We start from the raw sequence: 20,048 nt of genomic DNA, 5'->3' as shown, positions 1-20,048 counted from the left end.
ATTGATAGAAATTTCAGAAAGAAATCAAGAAGTCATGGAGCTGAAAAGTACAATATCTAAAATGAGAATTTTACCAGAGGGTTTCAACAGCAGATTTAAATATGCAGAAAGAGAACCAGAATACTTCAAGGTAAGCTCATTGAAATTATGCTGTTTGAGGAGCAGAAACAAAGAAAGAATAAGTAAAAATGACAGAACCTTAGAAGCCAGTGAGCTATCAATGAACACACCAATGTACATATCATGGGAATTCCCAAAGCAGATGAGAGAGAGAAAGCACTATAAAAAGTATGCAGGCCCTGGGCAGCTGACTCAGCAGGAGAGTGTCGGCCTGGCATCTGGTTTTGATTCCTGGTCAGGGCACACAGGAGAAACAACCATCTGCTTCTCCACCTCTTCTCCCTCTCACCTCTCTCTATCTCTTCTCCTCCCACAGCCATGGCTCTACTGGTTCACGCAAAGTTGGCCCCAGGTGCAGAGGATGGCTCCATGGCCTCACCTCAGGCACTAAAATAGCTCAGTTGCAGAGCAGTGGAGCAGCGGCCCAGACAGGCAGAGCATCGCCTGGTAGCTTCCTGCCGGGTAGATCACAGTTGGAGCAAATGCGAGTGTCTGTCTTTGCCTCATTGCCTCTGACTTAATAATAAAAAAATATTTTTTTTTAAAGAAAAAGTATTTGAAGAAATAATGTCAGCTTTCTCCCAGACAGAAGTGCTGGCAGGAGTCATTGTTCCTTTGCTGAGGCCCAACCGTGCAGGGACATATGGGACCATAGCTGAGTGTCCATCAACCTGGCTAACACAGTAACCAAAATAAAGAATACATTAATGAAGTCAACAGTAGATTAGATAAAACAAAGAATTAAATCAACAATTTGGAATACAAGTTAGCAAAACGATACAATCAGAACAGCAAAAGAATTTTGAAAAATGAGGATAGTTTAAGGGACCTTTGGGACATCATCAAGCATAACAACATACACATCATTGATGTACTACAAGGAAGAGAGAGACAGACAGAGAAAGGAAGAGAGATAGCAAGGCATTAAAAAGCCTATATGAAGAAATAATGACTGAAAACTTTCTTAACTTAATGATGGAAATAGACATACAATCCAGGAAGCCCAAAAAATTCAAAGCAAGAGAAACCCAGAGAGGTCCACAGAAACACGTCATAATTAAAATGCCAAATGTGAAAAACAAAGAGAAAATCTTAAAAGCAATAAGAGAAAGACAGTTATCTACAAGAAGCTCCCATAAGATTATCAGCAGGTTTTGCAATAATAATATTGCAGGCCAGAAAGGCTTGGCAAGAAATAGACAAAGTCAGAAAGCAAGGACCAACAGCCAGGATTACTTGACCCAGCAAAGCTATCATTAGACTCAAATGACAGACAAAGAGCTTCCCCCAAAAGGAAACCCTTAAAGGAAAACCTAATGGAGTTTATCATCTCCAAACTGTTTTACAAGAAATATTAAAGGGACTTCTATAAGAAAATGCAGGAGAAAGGAATACATGTATGAATAATAAAGTGACAATAACTATGTACTTATCAATAATGGCTTCAAATGTAAAATTAAATGCTCCAATTGAAAGAAATATGGTAGCTGAATGGATAAGAAAAAAAAACCCTGTATATATGTTGTTCACCAGGAAGAATCACTTCAGATCAAAAGACACACAGAGATGGAAAGAAAAGGGATGGAGAACAGTATTTCATGAAAATGGAAATGAAAAGAAAAAAAGCTAGGGTAGCAATCCTTGTATCAGAGAAAATAGACTTTAAAACAAAGGCTACAAAGAAGGACCCAGCAATTCCACCTCTGGGTGTGTATCTGAGGAAACCCATATGTTCATTGAAGCATTATTTAGAATTGCCAAGGTATGGAAGTGACCTAGGCAGTGTCCACCAGTAGAGGAATGGATAAAGAAGAAGTGGTGTAAATACAGGATGGAATATGACCCAGACATAAAAGTGAATGTAATTTCTGCATCTGCAGCAACATGGATGGACCTAGAGCATATTGTGCTGAAAGAAATATGTCAGACAGAAAGATAATTGCCAGAGGATTTCACTCATATGTGAAATCTAAACAAACAAAGGAAAATACTAACCAAACAAAAGAAATAAACCCATAGATATAAAGGACATTTTGTTCTGGTGGCGGGTGGTAGGGGTCTGGTGAAAAGGTGAAGGGATTAATAAGTGCATATTGGTAGTTATGTAATAGTCATAGGGATTTAAAGTACAGCATAGAGAATACAGTCAATAATATTGTAATAACTTTGTATGGTGCCAGGTTGATATTAGATTTACCAGGGTGATCACTTTGGAAGTGATATAAATGTCCAATCTCTAGGCAGCACACCTGAAGTTATTATAATATTGTGTGTTAACTGTAACAGAAAAATTAAAAAGTAAATTTAAAAAAGAAGTAAAAATGTAATGAAGTCATTCCCAGGTGAACAAAAGCTGAGGAAGTTCATCTTACCTACCTGTAATGCTGGAAGGATCCCTGTAAGCTGAAACAAAAGGACACTAAAAAGTGATTTCAAACTAGATGAAGAAATAAAGAATAGTACATGGAGCTGCACAGCTAACCATAGAGGCCAGTACTGTTGCTTTTTTATTGGTAGCTACTTTCCCCACATGATTTACAAGACAATACAGTGCACAGGTGTCCATCAGCTGATAAATGGATAAAGAAATGGAGGTATAACCATTAAGTGCAATATGATTTGAACATTTAAACAATGAAGTACTCACCGATACTACAGCATGGATGAACCTTGAAGACACTGTGATAGTGAAAGAAGCCAGACACAAAAGCTCCGTGTGGTCTGATTCCATTTACATCAAATATCCAGAAGAGGCAAAGGGAGACAGAAAGCAGATCAGTGACTCCGTGGACGGGGCAGTGGGGATGGGGGTGACTGATTAGTGGGTAAGTGACTTCCTTCTTGGGGGACAAAATTGCTTTGAGACTAAATCGTGGTGATGGTTGCACAACACTGTCTGTGCACTAAGTGCCATTGAATTGTACACTTTACAATGGTAAAAAAAAGTGGTAAATTTTGTTATATCTATTTTATATTAATTTTCTAAAGGCTTGGGAATACATTGCAAACACTTCTGGGTGGTAAACTGAGGTGGCTTTAGCTCTGCCCGTCTGTCCTCTCCCATCAGGACTCATCTGCTCCTCAGAGCTGCCCTTGGTCTCCTGCCTGTGGGACCCCGTCCTTCAGGGCCCCCTCTGGGTCAGCAAGGTCTACACCCCAAACCACCTCCTGCCTGGAATCCAAACCCTCAGATGTAAGTCCGGGGATAATTTTCAGGGAAAGTTAGGAGATGGTCTTTTAAAAAAATTATCAGTATTATTTAAGACCTTTATGAACAAGTGCTTGTAGTTTGCAGACTTTCTAGAAAGAATCAATTTGTATAATTTTTATTACAAAATAAAAATGAGGTTCTTTAAAAATCTCTGCTTGGCCAGATATGAAACAATTTATAAACTTTTAAAGGTGCATTGAGAAAAATCAGGCTCTTTCTTTTTTCATTTTTTTTAAAAGCACGTTTGTCATGCCCAAAGAGAGACATCTTTAGGTAAAAACAACAAGAACGACAAAACCCCCCGTGCTGCATAGATGATGCAGATGGTTCTAGTTATCTGGCGGATGGACACAAAGCCAGCCCTCAGGTCTTCAGCTCCAATCCTCTGCTCCTTTCTTGTTGCTGGGACTCCGTGTCCATGTCTTCTTGCTGCTGACTGACCCGATGAGGCAGAGAAGGTCAGCCCGCACTCACTCAGCCCGCCCTGCTCGGCCCCAGAGCAGGGAGTTCTCAGCTGGTGGACGGGCTGCTTCTGTCTCCTTGCTGCCTTGTGGTTTAGGGTTTTCTGGGCGTCTGTGTTGGTCATTGAAGTCGCCCCAGCAGTGGCATGGAGGTGGCTGCTGACCCTGGGTCTCCTCTCCTTGATTGTCCTTGTCTTCAGCGTCGCTGGCCTCTCCAGGCTCTGTGGTGAGGGGGGCCCTGCGGAAACGTGGCCGTAGCCCCGATACCCACTCTGCTCACTGGTCCCCCTGCTCTCCTGCCCCATGGTTGTCAGCGCCCCGCATCCCTTCTCCCTGCAGGTGGACGAGTACTGAGGTCCACGCCCACCGGGTGCCCGCATGGGGTAGGTGGGAACCCTCACCTGCGGGAGGGTCGGTGCTGTTGGGCCTGGCCTTCAGCCCGTTCTCTGGTGTCTCATGCTTTTCCCCTGTCCACCATTCTGGTCATTCTGCAGGTGACGGAGCGGAGGACCCCTGCCACGTGGACAGCGTCTGTACTGGGTCCGGTCTGCGGCACGTTTCCTGCCTTGCGCTGGATGCCAGGGGGAGGGAGGGCTGTGACATGTGCGGCCTCCGCACCCTTTACTCCTTCACCAGCAGCGAGCTCCCCAGTCTGTCCATCTCCTACCCCATGGTGACGCTCCCTGGGGTCACTCTCCTCAGGGCAGTCTGCTGTGCAGATGCATCCTCCTTGGTGGCATTCCTGCTGATGAGACCACATCCGTTCTTTACACTGAACCATTTCACTTTTCCCAAAACCTCCCTGTGATGACCTTCCTGTCCCCTCCTCTCCGGCACGTGCACTCATGGGACATTACTGCTCCTTGCTGCTCCTGGTGGTGCCTGGCTTTGTACCCAAAGGGCTGTGGGTGGCTGCGGCCAGTGGTGTTGGGTCCAGGCCTTGCTGCCTGTGGTCGCAGTGACGGGAATGAACCGGCTGGGCGGCTGCGGCTTATTCCAGGGGGCGATGGCCACGAGGCCAGCGGTGCTTGGGGGACCACTCAGGGCTCCCTGGGGTCTGCCCTCCGCTCCAGTTATTGACCAACTCCATTGTCTTATTAACAAGAGTCCCTGCGGATGGCAGTGATTGGCCTTAATGTGAGCGTGTCCTGCTCACACTGAACGTGTCATTTGGTTTGTGCAGGTGGGCTCAGCGGGGGACCAGAGGCGGCTCTAGGAACACCGGGCACCTGCCCCTCGCTGCAGGCTGAGTGACCACCCAGCTGCCCCCACACTGAAGAAAGGCGGGCGCTCTCACCTCAGTACCCCTTCTGCTGTGTCCCACTGATGGCAACACCGCAATTGAGCCCCATCCTGGGGTCTCACTGCTGCACCCACTGTGGTGGAGCCTCGGTCCACGTGACTCAGGCCTGGGAGGGCTTCACAGGGGGCTGAGTGTCATTGACTTCTCAAGGACAACATTCTGTGTGCTCGCAGGACCAGCAGGCAGTAATCTGTGCATTGATGACATTCTCTAGCGGGCGGGGCCGGGCGCAGGCGCCAGGGGGCGACAGAGACCAAGACACTCGTGGGGGAGTTAGGCATGGGTGCTTGGAGGGGTTTTACCTGCAGCCTGTTTCCCTGCCTGGCGTCTAGACCCGCCTGAGAGAGCTTCCTGCGGAGAGAAGGAGTTAGCTCCAGCCCCCCAGGGTCTCAGGGATGCGGTGTTGTCCCGTCCCGTGGGAGATCCACGGGGAGAAGAAGTAGGGACGTGTTTGTGTGGAAGGGTTCCCACTCCTGGTCTGACGTACAAGGCAACCCCGAGTGTTTAGGTCGCTAAACCGGAACACACACCCGCGCACACGGGCGTCTGTTGTCCTCCTCCTGCCTCGCCACCAGACGTCCAGCACGGAGAGGGGCGTCCCGACCGGGACGAGACCCTGGAATAAATGTCCATCTGCCAGGACGGGCCGGAGCCAGGACGCGCTGTGTGAGGTCACAGCCTAAGTCCAGAACGCGGGGCCCTTTCTAAACGCACTCCCTGTCCGAGGCCTGTGCCCCTCACTGTCCCCGTGCTGGAGTTTTACATCAGGTGCAGAGTCACTGTCCCTGAGCGTCTGCAGCAGGCGGACGGGAGCCTGATCCTGGGTCTGTTCTGCGTGGAGCAAGGTGCCGGCCGCGTCTCAGGCTCTGAGCTGGGGCTCCGCTTCCTGCAGCGAGACCTTCCTGCGTCTGTGGAGCAAGGACAGTCAGGACGCCTGGGAGGGGGGCGAGGTGTGTCCATCTCCTGACCACTCCCCTGTCTCACCTAAGGGACAGACACGAGACAGCAATGCCCCAGACAGCCGGAGGCCCCTGAAATCAGACGGAGGGGAGACAAGACGGCCTTAGGGAGGGGGAGTCCCCAGGGGAACCCTCATCCCAGCCAGTCACACGAGGTCTCCAGGGACTCAGACTCATGCAGGGTCACTCAGTGCTGGACTAGTCTTCACACCGCTCCCGACTGAAGTCCCAGTGACAGGACCCCAGGATGGAGAAGTTCATGTCACTGTCTGAGGTGCTTTTAGTGGCTGAATACATCCTCTTTCCTCCTGTCCTTTCCGTTTTGTGAGGATTTTGAGAAACAGGGACGACTCCAGCCTTGTTCTTCCTGAGTGGGGGTGGCAGAGGGATGAAGCCCCTTCCTTGTGCTGTGACTCCGGGGCACCTGCTGGGAAGAGCCTGAGGCCTGAGCTGGCTCTCACCCTCTGCCCTGGGGGTGGGGGTGGGGGAGGGGACAGCAGACGCTGTGCCCTGTGAAGGAGGCCTGGGGACCCCGTTCTCATCAGGTGGACGCAGTCTCTCACCGCGATTTTTCTTTCCGTGGACTTGGAGGAACACAGGTCTGCAACTAGACTGTTTTTTGTTCCTCCACAGGCTCCTGGTCTGACCCGAAAACCTTGTGTGTCTTGGGACAAGGGTTTCTCTGCATTTCCTCAGTCCCAGAGGGTGGTTCTGAGACAGACCCAGCTTCCCTGGAGGATCTTGGCGCCATAATTCACCCGGAACTAGTTTCGTCGTCCTTCTCTCTGTTCCTGCCCACAGTTCTCTCAGGGGTCCTCCCTCCCAGCTCCCTTCTGTTTAACTCCAAGGACAAGGAAACTCAGTGTCCTCGTCTGCTTCTCCTAAGAATGTGCACCCAGTCGTCTCCGTGTCGCCTTTTGTTTCTGAGGATTTTGGTAAACTCTGGGACTCAATGAAGAAGCTCACTGTGGTTTATTCATAGATAAGAAGGAAACGGGGGTCTCCCAGCTACTGGGGAGGGGGCACCTTGGACAGGGCCTCCCGGAACCTGCTGTGTGTTGCTGGGCTGCCCCGTGGGCATGTTTGCTGCCTTCACCCAGGGAGCTCGGGGACGGTTGTTCTCGGTTATTCGAGGACGAGCAGACCGTGATTCTGGGCTGTCCAACCCGTATTCACACAGCACTGAGTCAACATGAAACTTGTTAGGAGCATGCTGTTTTCACTACCATTTAGATATCACATTCAGGTCAGAATTCTCAAGTTTAGAAATGGCATATAATAAATGTAAATTCTTTTATTTTCATACAAGAATAAAGAGACCTGGACCAAAATTAAAAAGCTAAGCCTCTTTCTTTCTTTCTTTCTTTCTTTCTTTTTTTTTCTGAAGTGAGAAGCGGGGAGGCAGAGAGACAGATTCCCTCATGCTCCTGACAGGGATCCATCAGGCATGCCCACCAAGGGGCAATGCTCTACCCATCTGGGGCATTGCTCCATTGCAACCAATCTAGCACCTGAGTTTGAGGCCATGGAGCCATCCTCAGCGCCCGGGCTAACTTTGCTCCCATGGAGTCTTGGTTGCAGGAAGGGGAAGAGAGAGTAGAGAGAAAGGAGAGGGAAGGGTGGAGAAGCAGGTGGGCACTCCTCCTGTGTGCCCTGGTTGGGAAATCAACCTGGGACTTCCACACGCCAGGCCGACACTCGACCACTGAGCCAACAGGCCAGGGTCTAAAAAGCTAACCCTTTTTAATGCATCAACACATAGAAGAGACAGACTTGTCCTCTAGGTCTGCATCCATCTGGCCGCCCAGCCCCCCCGTCCTAGGGACACAGGGTGGGACAGGCGTGCCTCTGGTTAGAAAGGCTCACAGCCACACACACAGCTCTCCTTCTCACAGCAGTCCTATTTCCACTATCCACACAGACTGCGGGTGTTATGTTTTGTGGTAAACTATTGTGAAGGTGAAGAGAGGGGACATTTTGGTCTAACTCTTCCTTTGGCATAAAGTAAAGAGCAGCTATTTTCAATCGGTGTGACTCAGGAATCTTTAAAAGATCGGGTTGCTGACTATTTTGTCAGGGGCACAGACCTTTTTTCTCCTAAATTGTCAAATAAAAACAATGACAACAGCCAACACAACAATAGTAATCCATCCAGTGTGAATGAATCAAAATCATACGTATTTTTTGGTCAGATTGGCAAAAAATATACTTTTTGGTGTATGGCAAAATTTAAGTAATTAGTTTATGTGTGCTAAGAGATGAAAATGATTGAAAATTGCTGCGGTAATACTTTCTCAAATGTTGAACTAGCCTTGCACACCTGGGATAGATCCCACGTGGCTGTGATGAACAGTTCTCCTTATACACTGTGGGCTTGATTTGCTGATATTTTGTTGAGGATGTTTATGCCTGTGTTGATGACAGATGTCAGTCTGCAGTTTTCCTGTAATGTGTGTCTGGTGTTGGTATTAGGACAATGCTGACCTCACAGAATGAGTGGGAGGTATTCCCCTTCCATGTTCTGAAGGAGACTGTGGAGAATTGGTATAATTTCTCCCCCGACATTTGGTGGAATTCACCAGTGACCCCACTGGGGCTTGGTGCGTTCTGTTTTGGAATTCTACTCATCAGTGATTCAATTTCTTTCCTTCTTTCTTTTCTTTCTTTCTTTTTATTTTTTTGACAGAGACAGAGAGTCGGAGAGAGGGACAGACAGGGACAGGCAGACAGGAAGGGAGAGAGACGAGAAGGATCAATTCTTTGTTGCAGCACATTAGTTGTTCAATGACTGAGTTCTCATATGTGCTGTGACCAGAGGGCTATAGCAGAGTGAGTGATGCTTCCTCGATGCAGTGACCTTGGGTTTCAAGGTCACTTGGGTTCAAGCCAGCGACAATGGCGTCATGTCTATCATCCAATGCTCAATCGGCGACATTGGGGTTTTGAACCTTGATTCTCTGTTCACAGAGCCACCGCCTGGTCAGAAAGTGATTCAATTTCTTACATAAATATAGTTCTTTTGGACTTGTCCATTTCATTTCACTTTTGCAAAGTATTTTTGAGTAGTGTTCAATATACACAGCAGTTGTAAAGGTAGAAAATAGAACTCCCGTGAGCCCATCACTCAGCTTCCCTTAATGTTAACATGTAACAGAGTCATGCTGAGACTAAGAAACTCAGCGATTTAACATTGGACACACTGTCAGCTGAGCTACAGACATTCTTTGAATGTCACCACTTCTTCCACTAAAGTTCTTTCTCTGTTCAGGTATCAAATCTGGGAACCTGAATGCACTAAGTTGTTGTGTCTCCTTAGTCTCCTCTGATCTGCTGAACAGTTTTCCCCGTTCTCATGACCTTGAGAGATTTGAAGGATCCCGAGCAGATAATTAGCAGAATGTCTCTCACTGTAGGTTTGTTTGATGTTTTGTCATGATTAGGTTGGGATGTGGGTTTAGGGAGGAATTCCATAAGGACAAGTGTCTCCTTATCACATCATGTGAGAAAATGCTGATATTAACATCACTTTTCCACATAATTACGGTGATTTCTATGGACTTTCTTTATGTAAATACAGTTGATATTTGAACAACATGGGTGGTAGGGTCACCATTCACTCTGCTCGGTAGAAAATCTGTGTATAACTTCTGACTTGCCGAAAACTTAACTACTAGTAGACCAGACGCCTTACATATAACATAGTTTATATGTTATATAGCATTATGTACTATAATCTTACAATAAAATAGCTAGAGTAAAGGAAATGTTGGTAATAAAATCATAAGGAAGAGAAAATACATTTACAACACTGTATATATTTATTAAAATAATGCCGTGTGTAAGTGGACCGGCACAGCTCAAACCTGTGTTGTTCAACAGCCGTTTGTTGTGAGTTACAGTTAGTCACTTCTCACTTTCCATCATCTATATTTTGGAAGCAGGTCACCAAGTCCAGCCCACATTCAAGGGGAGGAATTAAGCTCCACCTGCTGGAAGGGGATTCTCTTCATGTGGAACTTGGAAATCTAAGGAAGACTTCCCCCTGCTCCCTCACTGAAGTCTCAGTCACTCACAGGAGCATGCACTCATGGTCCCTGCTTTGTATGTGGGCTACACTCCCTCACCCGTGTCACGTGTGCTCACACTGTCCCCGCTGTGCTCACAGCAGCTCTTTCAGGTTGGCCCTGACGTCCCTTGACATGCTGCACATGTGGGGTACACCCCTCCCGGGCATTGCAAGATGTTCCAGGCTTATCTTGTATTTTTTCTTAGCCTTTAAAGCAAACATTTCTCTAAAATCCCCGATTCCTTTTATTGTGGAATGGCATCTAGAGAACAAGCTCTGTCCATCACTGATGTGTCTCTGCCCCAGGTTCCGTCCCCCTCAGTCCTGAGTCCACAGTCAGGAACTTCCCTTCCCGCAGCCAGGTCAGCCTGCTGTTGGCAGGTGGTGAGACTAATGCTCAGCCTCCCAGTGTGACTGCCCACACCGTCCACTTCAGTCACCACAATCAGGGGAACCCTGGACTCAGGAGAGTGACAGCAGAGACAGTGTGGACTTCCCACATCCACTTCCCCATCTTTACTTCCTCCCTCCTCTCCTGGTCTTCCTCCACACAGCAGTGCCCCCACCCCCAGCTCCAGGACTTCTAACACTCAGGGCAGGAAGGAGAGACCATGGCCCCAGTGATCCCTGCAGAAGTCTGCCCGTGTGTGCCCACCTCTGTGCCCACTGCGGTTTTATCACCTGCCCAGTGCAAAGTCCTGGGTACATGCAGAGGGTGATCCAGGAATGTCCTTCCATCAAATTTCTGCATGGTCAGTTTCTCAAGTCTGCTCAATTGTCACCTCAGTGGGACCCACTCTGACCACCTTATTTAAAAGTGCCATGTCGGGGTTCTGGTCAAGATGGCAGAGTAAGTAGACAGTGTGCTGGCCTTCTCCCATTACCACATCAAAATCAGAGCTGAATTACAGAACAATCAACCTGGAGAACCATGTGAAGTCCGCCTGAGCAGGAGTCCTATAACTGAGGGCATAAAGAAGGAGCCATGTTGAGACAGGATGGAGGGTGGAGACAGGAAATGGGCTGGCCCCGCACCCACATGTGGCGGTTGAGAATCAGGAGAGAGAGCTCAGCCACAGAGGTTCCCCCAGAAGAGTGAGGGGTCCCAGTCCCACATTAGGCTCCCCAGCCCGGAGCATCAGCACTAGGAAAAGGAGCCCCCTCAACACCTGGCTGTGAAAATCAGGGATTCCATCTGATTGGGTGAGACAGAGGCAGCTGGAGCCCCAGGTGTTCCTCTTAAAGGGCCAGCACAGACTCCCTTGGGCACTCACCCTAGGCTCCAGAGGAGGGACGGTGGCTCAGGGGGTGCCAGAGACATGCAGGGAGGGACTGAGTTGTGTGGCTCTAGACTGAGGGCTGAGGGACAGCTGCCACATTCCTGTGTTGAGTCATCCACCCCCCAGCCAAACATGACTCTGCATCACCCTGGTGAACGCCACTCGACACAGCCTGAGACCCCACCTCATCCAACTGCTGTGCCACCTGAGGCTCTTTCAGGTAGTTGACAGGCGGCAACTGTACCTATCCCAAACTTAGTACCTGGAGCATCTACCCATGGTTCCCAGAGCAGCCTCTCCCACACCAGGCCCAGCACAGGGAGCTACCAACCACGGATCACTGTAGCTCCTACCAGGTATGTTGGGCCTTGGCCTGCACTGCAGCCCCTCCTAAGAGGCCCCTGAACCAACACACTCAGTGGCCGGCTTCAGACACAACACAGCACCACCCTATTAGCTCCTCAAGCAGAACAAGCAAAGGGCATTTCAGCAGACACCAGGCTGCTGTGCTGAGTCTCACTTTATAAGGTCAGCCCTCAAAGAGCAGCTCTTATGCTGAGGCTGTGGCCAGTACTCACAGCCAGTCAGCCTGAGGGTCAACCCCACCCACAGATGTGCCAACACCAATCAAGGCTCAAGAACAGGGCACACGGAACCCCTAAAAGGGTCATTCGTGGACCCCCCAATTCAGGGGACCAGGCGATTGCACCACTGGGCCCACAGGACACCTCCTACATCAGGCCACCCTGCCAAGACTGGGAATCAGAGCAGATTCATCTAATACATAAAAGCAAAGACAGACAGGCAGCTGAGATGAGGAGACAAAGAAACAGGAGCCAAATGAAGGCGCAAAACCAAAGTGCAGAAACAGAACTGAACAGAATGGAGACCAGCGTCCACTAGAGGAGAGTCCACAGCACTGGTGTGAGGGGCTCACGGAGCTCAGTGAGGACTTCAACCAGAGAGGAGAAGGAGAGAAGGGACACAGGAACCACTCAGAGAATCCAGTCAAAGTGAAAAACACGGTAGATGGAATCAACAGCAGAACTGATGAAGTTGATAATTGAATCAGCCATTTGGGAGACAAGGTACCAAAAAACACACACTCAGAACACCAATATATATATCTATATGTCTCCAATGGATGAGGAGAGTTTAAGGGACCTCTGGGACAACATCAAGTGTAACAACATCCGCATCACAGGGGAACCGGAAAAAGAGAGAAATCAAGGCATTGAAAACCTGTATTAGGAAATAATGACTGAAAACGTCCCTAACTTGGGGAAGGAAACAGACACAGACGTCCAAGAATGACAGAGATTCCCAAACAGGATGAGCCCAAGGAAGCTGACACCAAGACATGTCACATATAAAGTGACAAAGGTGAAACACAAAGACTCTTTTTTAAAGTTTTTACTTAGAAAATCAAATTTAACTGGGTCACATTCATCAATAAGAGTACACAGGTTTCAGGTAAAATTTCTCTATGGTGTCTGAACTGTTGATTATGTTGTGTACCCATCACCCAGAGTCAGATCATTTTCCATTACTGAGTATTTGTTCCTCTTTAGTCTCCTCCCTCCACCCACTTCCCCACCTCCTTCTTCCCCTGGAAACCACTTCACTTTTCTCTATCTCCATGAGGCTCCGTCTTATATCCCATCTGTGTGTGAAATCACCCAGTTCTGAGCTTTTTCTGACTTACTTATTTCACTCAGTGTAATATGCTCAGGGTCCATCCATGTTGTCCTAAATGGCAATGTGTCATCATTTCTCATGGCTGAGTGGTGTTCCAGTGTATATATGGACCACATCTCCTTTATCCAGTCCTCTCTCAAGGGACACTTTGGTTGTTTCCATGTCTTGGCCACTGTGAATAATGCTGTGATGAACATGGCAGTGTGTGTCTTCGTGTACCCTTGTTTTGTGTTTTTCTGGGTAGATACCCAGTAGAGGAATTGCTGGGTCATATGGTCAACTCTTCATTTCCTGAGGAACCACCATCCTTTCTTCCATACTGTCTGTACCAGTCTACATTCCCACCAGCAGGGAGTGAGGGTTCCTTCTTCTCCACAGCCTCGCCCACACTTGTTACCTGTCTTGTTGACAACAGCCAATCTAACAGGTGTGAGGTGGTATCTCATTGTAGTTTTGATTTGCATTTCTCTCAGAGCTAGTGAAGATGAACACCTTTTCATATATCTGTTGGCCGACAGAAAATGGGTCCCCTCCGTGTTCAAGGCCCTGTTCTGTGCTGGGAGCTGAGGGAGACACCGGGAGCCCCTGCTGAGCAGCAGAAAGGGGAGCGGGTCTTCTCTCCTCAGCGCTGTGACCACACGGGGGCGCCCCATGCAGCTCCCTGACGCTGACTGCGCGCTGGGAGGGTCTGGCCGAAGTGGGTCAGGGGCAGCTGACCTGAGGCTGGGCCTCCCTGGGGGTGAAGAGGCTTCCGGGCGTCCTGGGCTCCGCAGGTGTCAGGGTCAGGGACGGGCAGGGACTAAGGGGGAGCAGCGCTCCGGGGCCCTGCGCCGTCTCCGAGGTGCCCCCTGCCCACTGCGACCCCGCTCTCCAGCCCCGTGATGACGACACGACTCCCGGGAAACTGGAAAGAAGCGTTTCTTCTGCTCTGTGTTTACAGCGCTCCTTCTCCATGTGCAACAGTAACAGCACTTGTGTGAGATTCTCTCAGGAAGGACACACGGAAAACGGTCACGTGCTCATCCCTGGTGGACACCTGGGAGCCCGGGGCTGCGCAGGGAGGGACACGTCCCGTTTCAACTCCTGAAACTCTGCAGTGACCTTTGCAAAATGTGTTACATTTGCAAGACCCTTTCCAGTCCAGGCCCAGGTGACACAGCGGTGGCCGTGTTAGCATCCCGGACCCGGGTTCCCGGTGATCCTTCCGCACAGGATTTTAGGTTGCTTACACCTCGGAGCCTGTGCTGTCCCTGGGCTGAGGACCTGTCACCAAGCAGCACCAACCTCCCTGACCGTCTCCCCAGGTCCTCCTGAGGGGCCTCCCTGCTCTGCCCGGGACACCTCATCCTCCCTCTCCCGGCGCTGCTGTGATTTTGTTCACAGCCAGGTCACTAGCACTCTTTTCACTGTATCTATTTGTTTACTTGTCTGTCCCTTCCTGAGACCATCAGCTCTGTGAGGACAGGGACAGGGATGTGATGTCCACAGCTGCATTTCCACTGCCCTGAAATGCCCCGTTGTTGTTGTGTTGAGTGAGTGAATGAGTGAGTGCACTCAGACTGCCACACTCACAGCTGCACACCAACACACCGAGTGTGCACCACACTGAGACAGTCACACACAGAGATATGCACACTGACACACACATACTGACACTCAGAGACATGGACACACTCACACACAGAGATACACACACTGACACATACTGACACACACACAGAGATACACACACTGACACATATATACTGACACTCAGAGACATGGACACACACACAGAGATACACACACTGACATACATACTGACACACTCACACACAGAGATACACACACTGACACACACATACTGACACTCAGAGACATGGACACACTCACACACAGAGACACTCACACACACACACAAACGCACTCACACACAGACATGCTCACACAGACACACACACACTGGCTTTTCTCACACACATACTTCAAGTCCATTTTTCATCCAACAGCATATTGTGAATGTTTCCCCTTTTATTATGCATCATTATTTAAATTTTTTTCAAGTCACTGATAAATTTCAAACATATATAAAGTTAGAAAGAACTTTACTTGATTACGTAAATATTTTGAAACAACTAGATTGAATCACTTTAACATTTCACTATGTTTTCTCTATGTAATACGTTTTTATAATTTTTGCCAAAATATTTGAAAATCACCTGCCAACATCAGGACATTTACTCCTAAATATTTCAGTATTCATCCCTTAAAAGATATCCCTTTCCTTCAAATACTATTATTATTACACTGAAGAAAATACCTGTAATTCCCTAGCAGTATAAAGTGTGAAAGTCACACAGGTCCTCTGTGTCATCCCCCCAGAGCCTCTCACGTGGAGAAGAGGAGCGCTCAGGGCCTTGTGCCGTCTCTGAGTGTCCACCCCTCCCGGCCACCCCTCTCTCTGTCCCCTTGATGGTAACACCAGGGAAAACTGAGAAATAGAAACATTTCTTTCACTTCCTATTTCTCAGTTTTTTTAAACTCGGATTTTGAAATGAAATCATCTCTTATTTGGGAACAACATCTCAATGTCTACATAACCGTCCACAGTGTGGACATGCACATGGGGGCTGCAGGCTAAAAGCACAGCCCCCTGGGCCTTCCCTCTTGCCACTAGGACAGAAGGGACCCTTGTATCAGGTCACACCTGGTGCCCCAGAAGTCACATCTCCAACAGCAGGTGTCACTGAGACCTGGTGAGGGCACAGGCCCCTCCCTCAGGGTTAGGAGTGAACTCTTTACTATCCCCTAAGACCCTCCTCTCCTCCAACACTCCACCCAGTAATCAGGGGGACATGAAAGGGTCCACACACTGAAAATAAGCCTTTCCACCCCACACCTCCTCATCCCCATCGACAGAGCCCAAGTGAGAGCCCCAGACCCCTGCCCCTCCCACCTCCCTCTCTCACACTCACCACCATCTGCCCTGAATCCACCAGGATGAACCTCACTCTCTCCCTTTCCCTGTTTGTCTCAGTCACCCCTAGACCCCCAAACATCCTGCACGCTCATCTCCACAGGCTCCATGCACCCCTACTCTGTCTCCCCTCCCCTCGCACCCCCTCCCCAGCTCCTGAAACCTTCCCACTGTGTCCCCCGGAGGTCTCAGCCCAGGATCAGCCAAATCTTCATAGTCCTCCCAGGGTGTTCCTGCACCTGCAGCTCTGACAGGGACCTGGGTCTCCCTGAGGACACGGCTCCCTCTGAAGTCCTGCCCTGGGGGTGTCTCCCCTCCCACAGACCTTGTGCCCTGGGCCTGGGGGTGGGTGGGGTCCTTCTCCTCAACTGCTTTGACTTTTCCCCTCTCTCCTCCCTAACATCCCCTAATCCATCATCAGATCAGAGCCCCCATGCCCCTCATTGTAGGTATCCCTGGGGACCCCCAGGCCATTTCCCATTACTTTTAGCTCCTGGCTCACTGTCACCCTCCCCAGAGTGCCACCTCCTTGACCTTGGTGATTTCAGCATAATCAGATGTGCAAGGATGAACAGTGGTCCCCAAAGATGTCCAGCCCGAATTAGTGGAGACTGTGAAAACGTTTTCTTACATGGCAAAGGAACTTGGTGACACAATGAAGGTTAAGGAGCTTAGGACATCCTGGATCACCTGGCTGGGCCCAATCACGACACATAAACCTAAAAGCAGAGAGGTTTCTCTGGCTGGAGTCAGAGATGCTGCAGGAGAGATGAGGGTGAGGGGAGGCAGAGAGGTCCCACGTGGGGGAAGGATTGTGTGTGCTGTGGGGGCCACGTTCCAGGACTGAAGACATCCTCTGGGAGCTCAGGGTGACTCCAGTTGACACCCAGCAAGGACACAGTGACTCAGTCCCACATCTGCAAGAATCTGAGGTCAGACAACCAAGTGAGTGAGCTTGGCAGTGGATGCTTCCAGAGCCCCAGAAACGACATGTCAGATGTGTAACCTGCACAACCATGAGATAATAAAGGGCTGTTGTTTAAAGCCGCTGGGTTTGTGGTCACTTTACAGCAGGGACAGAACACACACAGCAGAGGATGCTCAGTCCCTGGCTCCTCACTTCCCTGAGCTCCTCTCCTCCATGACCTTCTGCTCTGCTCTTCCTGGGCCCCCTCCCTTGTCATCCCCTAGACTTGTCATTGCCAATAACCCAGCCCTCCCACAGTCTCCACGCCATGCTTCCCACGCTCTGCCCTCCATCTCCCTACTCACCCCGCAGGGCGGCCTCAGCTCTGGAAACACTGGTGTGATTATTTGATCACATGTGTAATGTAATGTCAGCAAACCATTCATCACAAATGTGCCTGTTTCCAGGCCTGAGTCCACCCTGTGCGACATCACCTCCCACAATCCTTTGTGCCCACTGGGATCCCAGGTTATTATCCTACCATCTAGTCACGTCCCTCACCCCTCAATGTCCTCTCCTCCCTCCTCACTCATCTTCAATTCCATGAGTCAGCATTTCAATCCCTCACTTGATCTCCTTTGCCTTGTCACCCTTGCTTGGAAAAACTACACAGCCAGAAAATTCTACCTCTGCCCTCCCTGCACCTGCCCCGTGCAGCTACAGGAGGCTGGAGACAACACAGACGCGTGGATGCTGTCACATTAACATCATGACCCGGACCACAAGGGGGTCCACACTGCTGCCCACAATCATCCTGTCCCTGCACGGCTCCCTCAGTCTCCCCCATCCTCTGCTCAGACACCCACCCTCCTTCCCCATCTCATTACTGCCAGTGACAATGTTTCCTGCTTCACTGAGGAAACTGAACACATTAGAAGACGATTATTACAGATTTCCAACACCATCTACTTGGAGATGTCACCACAGGTGAGCTGTCCACACTCCCAGCCAGAGCCATCCCTCTGCTGGTGCTTGAGGCCTCATCCCTTCTCGTCTACGTAAAGGTGCTGGTCCAGCAGTTCTTCCCTTTTCCTCTCTTGTCATTTTTTCTTTTACTAGGTCATGTGGCAAGGTAAGAATGCACACCCAGACCTCAGCCTGAGGGACCATAATTGACCCATGACCCCGCTGCTGTGCTCTCAAATCTGCTGCCCCATGTGCTCTGGGACCTCACTTCTCACAGGCTCGTTCCTGTCAAAGACTGAGAACAGCAGGGAAACTGAGGCAGGACCATTGCTCCTCAGAAGGCTGACTTAGGCTCCAAGCTCCCTGACACCCTCTGTGAACTCTCCTTACTCTGTCCTGGGTCTGGGACGCCTCCAGCCAACCTTCCTTCTCTCTCTCCATCATTTGGATGACCGCATTGAGCACTTGTAACTTCCAGGATGTACATGCCCCTGTTGAAATGCACAGTGACAGTCGACTTCCCTGGGCTTCTCTGTATTGAGGACGTGGGGGACTCACAGACAAACAAAGGGTTACTGAATGAAGATCATTTCACAATGTAACAATCCCGAGTCACAGACACACTGTGTGGGAAGTAGAATTCAGGAGCTCTGTGAGTCTGACCGCAGTGCTGGTTAGACACATTTCTGTACCAAGGGGCCAAAATCCTTCTTTACAGATCAGCTTCCTGATGTTCAGGGTTTCCAAGACTGTGCTCCCCACTGGGTTTCACAGACAACAGGGAGACTGGTCTCTGAGAATCTCCATCCCGTGTTTTCAGACACAGCTCCTCCAGGGTTAAGAGAAACCCCTGTCCCTCCACCTCCATTCCCAGGGAGAGCTCAGTCTCTGACATCCGGTTCCCTGGAGTGAGTTTTCTTCTAGAAGAGTCCAGGGGGAGAGATAAGGGGTGGGAGGCAGGGAGTCCATTTCAGGGGGAGTTATTCAGGGAAGAGAAAAGAAGGAAGGTGTGGGGTCTCTCCCTGTTGTCCTCACACAGCCTCTGGGCCAGGACTCAGGGAGACAGGGTGACAAAGAGCTCTCCGCGCAGGAAGAGGAGTCAGGGCACAGTCCTGGGTCCCCAGCCCTGGCTCTCAGGGTCTCAGCCGGAGGGCGGAATCTGGGCAGGAAAGTCAGCGTTGGGGCGTCCCCATATCTCCGGTGTCACATTTTTCTTTCACAACCTGTGTTGGGTCCTGCTTTCTGGACACTCATGATGAGTACCTAGATGTCACTCCCATTGGGTGTCCGGTTTTTAGAGAAGCCAATCAGCCTTCCTGCCGTCCCTGTTTATAATGTCTCAGCGGACCTGCTGGACTCAGATTGTCCCCAGACCCTGAGGAATGAAGTTCCCAAGCTTGTTCCTGCTGCTCTTGGGGACTGCGGTCCTGGCCCCGACCTGGGCCGGTGAGTGCGGGCAGAGAGGAAACAGCCTCTGCGGGGAGGAACGAGGGGACCCAGCGGGAGCGCAGGACCCCTGGGAGGGGTTGTGTTCACCCTCCCGTCCTTACCCCTGCTCTGTCCTGCACCTATTTTTGTCTACCGGCCCCGGAACCGCACAGGAAGGAGGGTCACGGGTCTCAGCCCCTTCTCGTCTCCAGGTCCCCACTCTATGAGATATTTCAGCACCGCCGTGTCCCGGCCCGGCCGCGGGGAGCCGTGGTACATCGAAGTCGGCTACGTGGACGACACGGAGTTCGTGCGGTTCGACAGCGACGCCGTGAGCCCGAGGATGGAGCCGCGGGCGCCGTGGATGGAGCAGCCGTGGGTGGAGCAGGAGCACCCGCAGTATTGGGACCAGGAGACGCAGCGCGCCAAGGGCGTTGCACAGACTTTCCGAGTGAGCCTGAACACCCTGCGCGGCTACTACAACCAGAGCGAGGACGGTGAGCCACGCGGGCGGGTCCCGGTCACGACCCCATCCCCACGGACGGGCCGGGGTCTCCCGAGTGTCCGGGTCCGAGCTCCACCCGAGATAGCGGGACTCCCAACCTCACCGGGGAGGAGCCCACGGGACTCTGACCCGATTTCTATTCGGTTTCTGTTTAATCCCCGCGGTCGGGGCGGGACCGCGGGGCGGGG

The 20,048-nt window shown here is 50.3% G+C and overlaps 2 protein-coding genes across 2 annotated transcripts in view; both read left to right on the top strand.

Moving 5' to 3' along the window:
- LOC136387724 (saoe class I histocompatibility antigen, A alpha chain-like) overlaps positions 1-20,048 on the top strand; it is a 106,536-nt gene that overhangs the window by 6,962 nt on the left and 79,526 nt on the right. The gene's annotated exons all lie outside the window — the stretch shown is intronic.
- Positions 19,247-20,048, top strand: part of LOC136387722 (saoe class I histocompatibility antigen, A alpha chain-like) — a 51,403-nt gene continuing 50,601 nt past the window's right edge. The window contains exons 1-2 of the mRNA XM_066359691.1: positions 19,247-19,373; positions 19,568-19,852. Coding sequence (XP_066215788.1) covers positions 19,310-19,373; positions 19,568-19,852 — 349 coding nt within the window. The 5' untranslated portion in view covers positions 19,247-19,309. The remainder of the gene's footprint in view (positions 19,374-19,567; positions 19,853-20,048) is intronic.

This window comes from Saccopteryx leptura, chromosome 1, assembly GCF_036850995.1.
Source record: "Saccopteryx leptura isolate mSacLep1 chromosome 1, mSacLep1_pri_phased_curated, whole genome shotgun sequence".
NCBI classification, from domain to species: Eukaryota; Metazoa; Chordata; class Mammalia; order Chiroptera; family Emballonuridae; genus Saccopteryx; species Saccopteryx leptura.
Note: the sequence above shows the minus strand (reverse complement) of the source record. Positions and strands in the feature narration are given on the sequence as shown.